We start from the raw sequence: 12,373 nt of genomic DNA on the forward strand, positions 1-12,373 counted from the left end.
AAATGCACAGGATTTTAGGACCGCCAGTTATTCATGCCCAGTGCCTTTCCTTAGGAAGCCGTGTCTCCAATGCAATTCAATTTACTTGTGCAATTATTTTGTAAGTGCCTGTATGTTCCACGAGAGCCCGGATATTGCTAGCTGCTTTACCACTGGGTGCCCAGCATACAGTAGGTGCTAAATAAAGATGGCATGAAATGAGTGAAAGATAGCAACACAGGCATTTTCTTGTTTAGGGGCGGATTCCTACGAGTCTCTCAACTTGTCCCAAAGTCTTCATACCCCTGGCCCCCCACCACAACACAGTGGCAGGAGCGTCCCACACGGTAGGCACCAGCCCCCAGTGCAGTGAACAGCTTCCCGCCACGCCCGCGAGCCCCGCCGTGCAGTGCCCCTGCCCGCCGCGAGGGGGCGCCAGCGTCCCGCGCAAATCCCGCCTGTTCCCGGCCGAGCGCCCGCAGCCGGCTCGATTCCACGGGCGAGGCTTTACCCAGCGCCTCCGGAGTTCCCCGGCTGCCTTAGGCTCTCGGGAGCGCAGGCCCGACGGCGGGCCGGCGCCCGCTGCCGGCGGATCCCGGCCGAGGCCTGGGGGGTGGTCCTTAGAACGCGGACCGGCACCACGCGCACGTTCCGAGTCGCGCGCTGCGGGGTCGGACTCGCAGGGGCGGAGCGCTTCCGGGAGGAGTGTCCCCGCCGCGCTCGCGACCTCTGACCCGCCGGAGAGTCCCCGGGCCTAGGAGCCTGCGGGTGCTCGCGGGTCGGGCCGGCCGCGCTCCGCCCCGGGCCCTTCCGCGCAGGCGCCGCCGGCCGCCGTTCCCATGGCGACGGGGGCGCTTCCCCGCCCGAGGCCCCGCCCCCAGCAGGCTAGGCTGCGCTGGGCCGCGGCGGCGCGGGCAGGTGCCACGGGCTGCGGGCAGGTGGCGGCGCGGCGCGGGCAGGCGGCGGCGGCTGCAGGGTAGGTTGTGCGGCGGCCGCCGGCTGTGGGGGCGGGCTGTCTGCCCCCAGTGCCCGGCCCGCGAAGGGGCTGGGGAGGCGGCGGGGGGCGATGGCCGCCAAGTTTCTGCTCGGCTGAGGCCCCGGGAGAAAAGTTGGCAAAGTTGGCCGGGGAAGAGGTGGGGACCCGGTGGATCTCCCCCGGCTCTGGGTCTGCGTGGAGGGGGGAATCCCGATTTGGGAGCCTGGGGATGTGTCTCCCGAGACTTGGGAGTGGATCCCGCGGGAAGATCCCGCACAGGGTAGCCAATGGATCCCGCACCACCAGGCTGAAGACTTGGGAGTCGATCCTAGGAGTGGATCGGGCACTGGCGGCCTGAGGTCCCACTCGATCTCCAGCCTGGGGGTGGCGGGGGTCGGTGATTGGAGACTGGGAGCTAGTTGATCCCCACCTCCCACCTCCCTGTCCCCCCACGCTTGTCCGAGCCTTGGCAGTGGATTCCGAGAGGAAATCTGGTGGCCGGGAGCTGGGGGATCGCCGGAGATCGGGTACCCAGCCTGGAGCCGCTAGGATCTGGACGTCCGTGCGGGTTGGAGGCCCGGAGGTGGGCACTGGGAAGGGGGGGGTGCCCGGCGAGGCCGAGCCCGGGGCGAGATGATCCTGCGGGCAGCGGGGGTGGCGGAGAGAGCAGCGCGCGGGGCCCCTCGGGCGCCGGGTCTCCGGGGCTCCGGACGCTCCCTCCCCGCCGGGCCTGCGCTCCCCTCCACGCGCCTCCCCAGGGCTGAGACGCCCTGATGGGATTAAGGCTCGGTCCCCCTGCTCCCGGGCAGGCTCGGATGGCCCTCATCCCGCTGGCGGCGCCGCTCCGGGCCACAGGCGGGGCCCTCGGGAGGGGAAGTAGCCTGCTGACCCCCACCCGAGCCCCGATCTTTCCACACCCTCCTGGCACACACTCGCTTCGGAGCCGGGGCGCCGCGCCCTGAAACCCTGCTCACGTCCTGTATCGGGGTGTGTGACCTCCGCGCCCCGCCTTAGGTGGCCTGGTCTTCCTGCCGCCCGGGAGTGAACTTTCTCTAGCCGGGAGCAGCCATTACCTTTTGGAAGGGAAAGGGCTGTACCTGTTGCACAAAGAAAGAGCTTTTCTTTGCAGCTTCTTTGTGGCCTTGGGCAAAACACTTAGCCCCTCGGAGCCCGGTCTCCCCTCGGGGCAAAACGGGGTGGGATTGGGGGTCAAAGTGCTCCCTCCTCCGAGTGGCTGGCTGGGTTAATAGGTGTGATAGGTATGAAACAGGTAGGGGCTCTGTAAATATTAGTGGGCCCTCATTCTATGGCCCCTTCTTTCCCAGGTCCCATCCCCTGCACTTCCCTTACGGTCTCCCGGGAAGCTCCAGAAAGGCAACTTGCTGTCTTTTTAAACTGCAGGATTAGAGGGACATTTAACTCGATCTTTCCTCCAGAGGGGTTTATGGCCCCTCTGATCCTCCTTGCGGAGAGAAGCTCTGGGGTTTGGCTAATCAGTAACCAGGGCATTTGGACAAGGCTTCTCCCTTGGCTCAGCTTTCCTTTTCCTAATCCCTGGAGGCTCCTGGACAAACATGTGTTCACCTCTAGACACTGGCATCTCCTCCCTGGGACAGTTCCCAAGGAAGTGGTGCAGACACTAGCCCCAGGCTTGGTGGTTCTAGGGGGAATCGTTTTTAAAGGATTCGTGTGCTTGACGAGGGTGCAGTTAACTGAGACAAGTGCAGGGTTCCACTACGGAGTCTGGGCGCGTGAGCACACTCCTTTCATCAACCAGCGTGTGTCTTGAGCACCTACTATGTGGCCGACACAGGGCATTGTAGGACCTGTCCTCCTGGCATTACATTCCAGCAGTCCACTGAGGCAGCTGTGCTGATTCTTGATGTTGGGGTTTCAGCCCTCACCCCAGATTCTGAGGGTGGATGACCCCCCCCTACAGCCCCACCCCCACTTGGAGGTCCTGGGGGCTTTTATTCAAGGCTGACCTTGACAGGAGAATGGAACAGCCCACTGTGTGGGCTTGAGCATATCTTCCCTCACGGCATCTCCAGAATACATCTCTGACCAATTCAGAAAAGGAACCCCTGAAGAATATTTTAAATGTGCTTCATTCATGCATGCATGCATGCCATGCAATAAATATTTCAAGACATTGTGTCAAAGAGGGGGCCAGCAGTCACAATGTTGAGGGGTAAAGCCTGGTGAAGGAGGCAATTGTCTAGAGGGGAGAGCTCTGATAATGGGCAGAGGGGGTGATGCCTCCCTTCTGGCAGGGGGAGGGGTGGGGGCCAGGGGGGTTAGTTTCTTGGAGACCTTGCCAGCGGGAAGAGGATGGTGTTGTGGGCCAGAAAAAGGGAACAGAACGGCCTGAACGCAGGAGGGAGCGTGGGGTGTTGGCGGAGGTGCTGGTCAGGGCCAGGTCAACCATTCGCAGGGGTTTGGACTTTATTCCAGGGCTGTGGGGTGCTGTGGAAGTTTCTCTGTGGGAGAGGGTCAGATGTGTGTTTTGGGAAGCTTGTCTTGCTCTTAGGAGGAGGCTCAGAGGCCAGCGAGGAGCTGCTAGAAAAATCCAGATGAGAGGTGGTTGTCTGAACTTGCATATAGACGTTGGTCAGTATGCTATTTAGAGAGGCACGCAGTTGAAGACCCTGGACGCAGAGCAGTCTCTCGGGAAGAGGGACCCCCCCCAGGGGAGGTGGCCTGAAGATCGTGCCAGTATTCTGTCCAATTCAGCAGACCTTGCTGAGCGCGCCTGCGCTACCTGCCCAGGGATGGTTATAAACATCCACATCCTTGGGACTTCACACTTGGACTCGCCACCTTCCCGTGTGAGGGAGTGGGGCTCATTATTCCCATTCCACCGGACTCAGGACTCTGTAATGGGGCAAGGTCTTTTCCCGTCACCGTGGCAGAGCAGGGATTTGAACTTGCTTCCAGCTTGCAGCTTGTGGATGTTTGGAATCTGTGAGGTGGAGTAGAGAAGGCTCAGGGTGGTGAGGCTGAATCAGCATGCAGCAGGCTAAGTCCAGGGAGGCTTTGAGGAGGAGACAGGGATAGAAAGGAAGGAGCCCGGGGCGGGGCGGGGTGGGGGGAATTACTGGGGGCATACCCTGGCCCTGCCTTTCCTGGCTTGGTCTCAGGCATCGTACTTGGTTTGAGACTCAACTTTCTCATCTGTAAAATGGGCTCACGATAGGCTACTCCCCTCGTTAAGAGGGTTGTTACGTGAATTCAGGGAAGCAGTACATGGAAGTACCAGGTAGAGTGTGTGTACCGGTCTGCGCTCACTAAGTCATGGGCGTGATAATTATCATTTTGGCTTATCTTCAGGATGTTGTTCAGGCAGGGAGTGCCTCTCCCAACCTGGTGTGTGTGGGGGTGGGGTGGGGGGGCAGGGCAGCCACAGGTGACACTTGAGCTGAGTCTTGAAGGATGAATAGGAGGCAAGGGGAGGACATTCCAGGCAGAAGGAGCAGCCCAGGCGAAGACATAGCTCAACTGGAGAATTGCATGCTAATTGGTATGCCCAGCACACTTGAATGAATGAAAGACCATCGGGATAAACATTCTCTTTACACCCCCTGCCACTCTCTAAATACCCAAGCAGGAAGGTTTTGCCAGGTTTATAAAAGAGGGCAGGAAGGGGGAGCCTGGGTGGCTCAGTTGGTTAAGTGTCTGCCTTCAGCTCAGGTCATGATCCCAGGACCTGGGATCAAGCCCCACGTGGGGCTCCCCGCTCAGCTTGGAGCCTGCTTTTCCCTCTCCCTCTGCACCTCCCCCGACTCGTGCTCTTGCTCTTGCTCTCTCTCTCAAATGAATAAATTAAAAAAAAAAAAAGAGGGCAGGAAGATCTCTGGCTAGGAGTTCAGTATTCCTTACCCCACTCACGTAGGCAGATAGGACTGTGACCCCAGACAAACCACTTCCCTCTTAAAACCTCAGTTTCATACTCTGGAAAATGGGATTGTTGGACAGAATATAAGTAAAGCACAGACCACATCAGAATACCCACTGTTCACTGAACCCCTCGTGTGCCAGGCTCTGGGCAAACTCTTTGTTCTTTTTTTTGATTTTTCACAACAAACCTGGGTGATGCCTGTTTGGGGGACAGTTGATCTTGCAGTTTATGAAGCTGAGGCGCTGGGAGTCCTATCCACTCCCACTACTCAAACTCCTATCATTTAAAAGGACACACTGTTTCATTTGAGGGGGACATGTGCGTGTGCACACACATACACACATTGTTTTTCCCTTCAATGTGATGAATATTTTATTGAGCATCATATGTGGGATGTGGGCAATTCAAAAGAGCCTCTGCCCTCAGGAATCCACTCCTCAGGAATCTGGTCAATCGGATGGGAGGAAAACGTGGCAGGGAAGCCAAGGGAGACAGGTGTGCAAATGATCATGGATTGACTTCTGCTTCATATCACTGCTCCATCAGTTAATTGCTCAGTTAGATGACCTTTGAAATGCTCTATAGCCTTGTCTCTATTAAGAATATAAATTATGTCCCCAAAGCGTGATCTTGGGATATTTATATCACTAAGTCAGAAGTGATACACATATGAATGCTATATATATATATTTGTATTGTGAAAGTAATAGGTAACACACCACATACTTCAAAGATGGCAAAATGATATTATTTTGAGTGACAAGTGAGTCTTCCCGCACCAGCCCTTGTCACATTCTGCTAATTATCTAAGTTATTTTTATGTTCACTCTGGAGCCACATGGAAGGCATTGAATCTTGGTTTTGCTACTTATCGGCTGTGTGACCCTGGGCAGGTGATTTAACCTCTCTGAGCCCCAGTTTGCTCGTTAGTGACCAGAGGTGAATCACAGATCTTCCTTCTGAGGGTTGCTGTGCAGAGTAAAGGATGAGGGACCTGGCACGTGGTCAATGCTCAGTATGCTGATTGTTACTGTTCTTGTTACATGTTGTGGTGGAGTTGTTACCCTGACCCTCCTCTGCCTCTAGATTTTATGCTCCAAGAAGGCAGAAACCCTATCTGTCTTCACTTGTTTGCTCTGCAAACAGTCATGGAATAAACAAATGAATCCGCATGTGTAGACATAGTCTTTTAACAACAGTGATGATCAAACAAAGAATTTCACACATAAATTAAAAATAGATCTGGATACTTTCCCATTTCAGAATGTGTTGACTGAACCCTACTCTTTAAACAGCTGAATAATACCCCAGTGCCTGAAGGCGTTAGTTATTGAACAGACCCCTTGTGGATGGGCTTTGAGCAGCTTGGTTTTTGCCGGGACACAGTGGTGTAATAGACATCCCTGTTCTGTGTGTTTGCACGCTTCTTGCATTCCGACTGGAGGGCAGATTCCAGGATGTGGAGCTGTTGGAGTAAAGGGGGTTTGGGATGCGGATCTAGCCTGCTCCGTTTCCCTCCTGAGCCGTTGAACGTTGCACATTCCTCCTGAGGCCCTTGGAGAGAGAGCCTGCTGGGGTGTTTCAGGGGGAGGGAACAGCGGAGGGCTCCCGCTTACTGGTGGCCGTGGGGGTAGCGTTCGGCGTGACTGTAGGGAGGGTGATAGTTCCTGCAGCCCTTGGGTTTGAATCCAGCCTGCTGGGAGCCATGTCCTGGGAGATACTTGCCCACCTGCTTCCCTCTAGAAATAGGTGGCTTTGTATCAGCCCGGTTTTCCTATGCTAATACTGTGTAACACGCATCTCCCAGGTTGCAGTGGTTTTTTTTTTTTATTCTTATGTTAATCCCCATGCATTACATCATTAGTTTTAGATGAAGTGTTCCATGATTCATTGTTTGTGCATAACACCCAGTGCTCCATGCAGAATGTGCCCTCCTCAGTACCCACCACCAGGCTAACCCATCCTCCCACCCCCTTCCCTCTAGAACCTTCAGTTTGTTTTTCAGAGTCCATCGTCTCTCACGGTTCGTCTACCCCTCCGATTTCCCCCGCTTCATTCTTCCCCTCCCGTTACCTTCTTCTTTTTTTTTTTCTTAACATATATTGCATTATTTGCTTCAGAGGTACAGATCTGAGATTGAACAGTCTTGCACAATTCACAGCGCTTGCCAGAGCACATACCCTCCCCAGTGTCTATCACCCAGTCACCCCATCCCTCCCACCCCCCCCCACTCCAGCAACCCTCAGTTTGTTTCCTGAGATTAAGAATTCCTCATATCAGTGAGGTCATATGATACATGTCTTTCTCTGTTTGACTTATTTCACTCAGCATAATACCCTCCAGTTCCATCCACGTCGTTGCAAATGGCAAGATCTCATTCCTTTTGATGGCTGCATAATATTCCATTGTGTATATATACCACATCTTCTTTACCCATTCATCTGTCGATGGACATCTTGGCTCTTTCCACAGTTTGGCTATTGTGGACATTGCTGCTATAAACATCGGGGTGCACGTACCCTTTTGGATCCCTACTTTTGTATCTTTGGGGTAAATACCCAGTAGGGTTGCAGTGGTTTTTAATGGCAAACCATGTGTTTCATGCTCCTGAGTCAGCAGATGACTCAGCTGAACTTGGCTGGGGTTTGGGGGGCAGCCTGGACATCAGGCTTTGAGTTGGGTGCGTGTCTGCCCCATGTATCTTCTTCATCTTGATACCCAGGCTGATGGGCAGCAGCTTTTCTCTGGTGGACAGCAGATGCTCAGTGGGGACCTGTGGTGCCTCAGAAAGTCTCTACTAGGAACTCGGGCGGGGTTCCTTCTGCTCTCTGTTGGTCAAAGCAAGTCACATGGCCGAGCCCAGCGTCAGGCAGAAAGCCACATACTCCCCCACTGGAGGCGGAGAGGGAGGGAGTATATGTTTCCCCGAGCAGTCCTGCAACCTGTCACAATCAGGTTTCTGATAGGGCAGGATGGAGTCTGGGGGCAGGGTCCGCCGGGAGAGGGCGTTGAGAATCGTGGAGCCTGATTGGTGTGGGACACATCAGAGCAGGGCTCTCTCTGTGTAAGGAGACCTGGTTAGAGGTGATAGCCCAGAACAGGCGGTTCACGGGTGTGAGCCTTGGTTTCCCCATCTGGAAAATGGGAATAATGTGCCCTCTCCAGCAGAGCTGCTGGGCAGCTCAAACACGATATTGGGTTAAGGAGGTATTTTGTGTCTGTGATGTGAGGTGTGAAGGTGAGGCACCATTGTCTTGATTGACTTTTTTTAAGGATTTATTTATTTATTTTGAGGGGGAGGGTCAGAGGGAGAGGGAGAGAGTCTTAAGCTGGCTCCACGCTGAGCACGGAGCCCAACACGGGGCTCGATCCCATGACCTTGACCCGAAATCAAGAGTCGGACACTTAACCGACTGAGCCACCCAGGCGCCCCTTGATTGATTTTTGCTTTGGGTTTGGTTTACAGTTCCTCAGGCTGTGGTACCTGGAGCCAGCGTCGGGGGGAGCACAGTGAGGCTAGGGGGAGGCTGGGGAGGAGTCAGATTTACATTCAAATCCCAGCTCTGCCCCTGTGGGTCACGTGACCTTCCACCAGTCGCATTATCTCTCTGAGCCTCAGTTTTCCCGTCTGGGAAGTGGATGTAGGGTCCGTGCTTGTGACCGTTGGCCAAGCTGTGCGACACTTGGCACGAAGTGGACGATCAGCCCGCTGGTGCCTGGAGCGTTACTGGGGTAGAATGCGGAATTCTGTGGAATTGGACATTCCCCATACCCCTTGGGAATATTGTGGGGGATCTGTATTCCCACTGCCTGGGCTCAAATCCCAGCGCCACCACTCTTCTGCTGTGTGACTTTGGGCCTGGCGGTTAACCCCTCTGTGGCTTAGTAGCCTCATCTGCAAACTGGGAGTGATAACTAGCGTCTGCCTCATCAACTGGGCTAATACCTAGTGCGTGCTGATGAATGTACGGGCTCAGCCTTATCTTCATTGTTATCTCGTATTGTTATTAGTCTGCAAAGGCCCAGGGCCGGTTGCTTCTGGTCCTGGGAACCCGCAGGGCCTTGGGGAAAGGGGTGAGGAGAGGGACGCTTCTAGGACCTCTGCTTCTGTGCAGGTGCTCTGCCCCCCTCTGCTGAAGTTGGAGGGCTGTCTGTTAACGGGTCCCTGTTGATATGACATTGTCTCCCCCAGGGCAGACATTACCTGCTGGGGAGGGACCAAGTCCCTTTATAAACCACTCCGCACTCTCAAGTCCGGCTGGGGAGGAGCCCTGGAAGCTCTGCATTTCAGGAATGTTCCCACTGCCTGTGGTGGGAGTGCTCAGCAGGCTTCAGGAGCCCATGGTTGTGAGTATTTGTGGAGGCCACCCAAGCTAGGCACAGGGGTGGAGGGCACTAGCTCACTCCTTCATTCATTCATTTGATGAACATTGAACCTGTGTGGATCGTGTGCCCAGTCCTGTGCTGGGGAGAATGGGATTCTGCTGGGTTTCAGGGTGGGTTTCTGAAGGAAGCTGGGTGGAGTAGGTAGAGATTCTGGGGTGCCCCACGCATGGGGTTCCTGTGTGACCCCGGGCAGGTCGCTTCACCTCTCTGAGCATTTCCTTATCCGTAAAGTGAGTCTCAGATGGGCCAAGATGTCACTGGAGGCAAGAAAGGATAGCCTTTGACCTGTGTGAACCTGGTGGTTTTCTCCCCAGTCCTCTGTGCCTTCAGAAGTTTGGGGTTGGGGTGGCCAGGTGGCTCAGTCAGTCAAGCATCCGACTCTTGGCTTCGACTCAGGTCATGATCTCAGGGTTTTGAGATCGAACCTCACATTGGGCTCCATGCTCAAGGGGGAGCCTGCTTGGGATTCTCTCCCTCTCCCCCTGTCCCTCCCCCTGCTTGTGCATGATCTCCCTCCCTCTCTCTCTCTCAAAATAAATAAATAAAATCTTTAAAAAAAAAAAAGAAGTTTGGGGTTGATGACTGAGGCTTCCTTTCTTCCACTTGCTGAGACTCGGCTTTTGAGAACACTGCTGTTATTTATAGTAAAATAAAACCAAGAAGTAGAGAGTATTCATTCTCTCCTAGGCATTGTGCACATCTGTGTCTCATTTGATTCTCAGGGCCCCATTTGACAGAGGAGAAAACTGAGGCTCAGAGAGGGAGTCGCATGCCCAGGGTCCCTACTGGGAAGGGTGAATGCAGGTCCAGACAGCCTGACTGCAGCCCCTGGGTCCTGACCCCCTCCCCCTGCCGCCTCCCTGGTGGTAAAGGAGGACAGAGCTGGACCATCCCAGCATTCTGTCCTCTCTCCATCACGTCATTGCTGTGTGACTTTGGGCAAGTGGCTTGACCTCTCTGAGCCTCAGTCCTCATCTGCAGAAAGAAGATGCTAAGATTTTCCCTGTGAGGTCCTTGTGGGACTGGGGGAGGTAACCGTGTAAAGCTTCCTGCACATCGAAAGATGGGAACTCTTCCCCCATAAATAGATCACCTTAGGGTCTTTAAAACAAATGTGTGTAAGATACGCCAAGGACTTGCTCTGTAAATCACGATATAAATCTCTCTTGCTTGTGGTAGCAGTAGAAATAGTAACAGGAGCTATAATAAGAAGTAACAGCTTGGATTGGCTGCTTTTTATATTCCAGCTCCTTGGACGGACACGTGGGTTTGTGCATTATTTTATCGCATCCTTTACGGGATCCTTTCTTCAGCCTATGAAGACCGCTGTTCGTGTGGTTCCCATCTTACAGATGAGGAGGCTGAGCCCCTGAGAGCCGGAGCGCCTGGCCCCCCCGCTCGCGGCTGGTGGCAGGCAGGGAGCCCCGGAACCCCTTCCTGTGTGAATGTCCTAGGTGGTGTCCCACCCGTTGGGGACCCAGCTGTATTTCCAAAGGCTCCGGGTCAGGCTGTAGCTCCCAGCCGACTGTTCATAGTTCTTTTCTTTTTTGTTTTGTGTCCTCAGTGACGAAAGCCCTTTCTGGGACCGGCCTGTTTACCCAGGGGGTGGTGAGACGCTGCTGGGGGAAGGAAACTCGGGGTGTGCGGGGCCTCCCAGCAGAAGGGGATGCCAGCGAGCGCGTTGGGGACACTGAAGTCCTCCTGTGAACTGGCGCTGGCCGACCTGCCCGGGCGTGAAGCCTGGGCCTTGGTGGGCACTCTGCCTGCGGAGCGCTGCCCTGGGCCCTGGGCCAGCCGTCACTTGGGGGGTGGGGACTCCCAGGGCCCTTTGGCCTGGGAAGCTGCCCATGATTGTTTCTTTCATTTTAGGCCCCAGCCCTGGAAACTCTTGCCTTTGTTTCTGGAACTGATTACCTGCTCGCCAGGCGCTCAACTCGGCACGTGAAGGGATCCTAGGTCATGGGAGAGGACATGGAGTGTAGTAGAATGAGTTCTGGGCCAGAAGTCAGGACTCTGGGTTCTAATACCAGCTACTCTGCTGTGTGTCCTCGGGTGAGCCCCTTCCCCTCTCTGGACCTCTTTCACCGAGGAAGGGGAACTGGTGGGTAGCTCCCAGAGCCTCTTACTCACTCAGCTTGAGGTAGACGTAGCAGAGCCTGGCTTTGAACTCAGGCCTGCCTCCTGCAAGCCCAGCCTCCCTATAATAACGCTCAAGGCAGCCCGATGCCTTCTCCCCATCTTCCCCCATCCTTCCCTTGAGAATTTCCAGCACAGCGCTTCCTTTCCTCCCCTGGGACCGTTGATCCTTTTCATCTATGTTATTTATTAAGCACCCACTGTGTACCAGGGCCTGTACTGAGCCCTGGGGCTGCCTGGGACTGCCTGGGACGAGGGCCCCTGGAGAGCGAAGAGGAGGTGGAGAGTGGTGTGCTCAGGGCTCTGATGCAGAGCAGGGCCCCAGGGGGCACCGTTCTCCTGGTCCCTCTTCTGTCAGCTTTGCAGCCAGACTGTTTCCCATGATGCATCCGGGGTTTGGATGCGAGGGGAAGTGTTGGCAACTAACAGACCACCTCCTTCTTGGAGAGGCGACAGGTGCTGGTGACTGTTGGCACTTACTCCGGAAAAGAGGCCTTCAAGCCTCCCAGGATCGCCTTTGTCCACGTGCCTTAATCACGGCCCCTCTGCTTTTCCTTCTTTTGGTTCATTAAAAATGGGGATTTCGTTGGCAACGGGGTGGGGTATGCAGCAAAAAGTTTTGGAGGAATTTTTGGAATGCCCAGCATGCCGGCTGACCCAGCAGCCCAAGTGTGAGCCATCTGCCCTGGCTTCAGTCGGGGTCGGCTGGGCTTCCGCGGGGGCTCCCTGGGTCTCACCCCGTTCCTGTTCCGAGGCCTGAGTCACCCCCGAAAGGTGGTTCTTCCAGGTCTGTCTTCAGCAGGAGCCTGAAGACACTGCCCAGGCTTGGAACCATGGGGCCCTGGCTCTTGGGTCCCCAGCCACGGGAGTGGCTGCCCTTCTTCTCTGCCTCAGTGTTCACACCTGTGAAATGGGGATGCCGATGCTTGCCTCCCAGCTTGGTGAATGTGGGGTGAAAGGCGAGTCGCTGTCTGTGCTGTCCTGTTGGGTGGGTGGGT

General features: G+C 55.3%; 1 protein-coding gene across 5 annotated transcripts in view; it reads left to right on the forward strand.

Moving 5' to 3' along the window:
• Window positions 1–810: 810 nt before the first annotated feature.
• Window positions 811–12,373, forward strand: part of KIAA1671 (KIAA1671 ortholog) — a 189,851-nt gene continuing 178,288 nt past the window's right edge. For 2 of the 5 annotated variants that reach the window (XM_054510473.2, XM_064578559.1), the window contains exon 1: window positions 811–955. In XM_054510473.2, the coding sequence (XP_054366448.2) occupies window positions 819–955 (137 nt within the window). In that variant the 5' untranslated portion in view covers window positions 811–818. Of the gene's footprint in view, window positions 956–1,155; window positions 1,539–12,373 lie in introns of those variants that run through there. The other 3 variants (XM_045887435.3, XM_064578561.1, XM_064578562.1) reach the window with 3 other exon arrangements.

The sequence above is a fragment of the Mirounga angustirostris genome, unplaced genomic scaffold (assembly GCF_029215605.1).
Source record: "Mirounga angustirostris isolate CCGP_5_RB_7025 unplaced genomic scaffold, mMirAng1.0.hap1 SCAF_14, whole genome shotgun sequence".
Lineage (NCBI taxonomy): Eukaryota > Metazoa > Chordata > Mammalia > Carnivora > Phocidae > Mirounga > Mirounga angustirostris.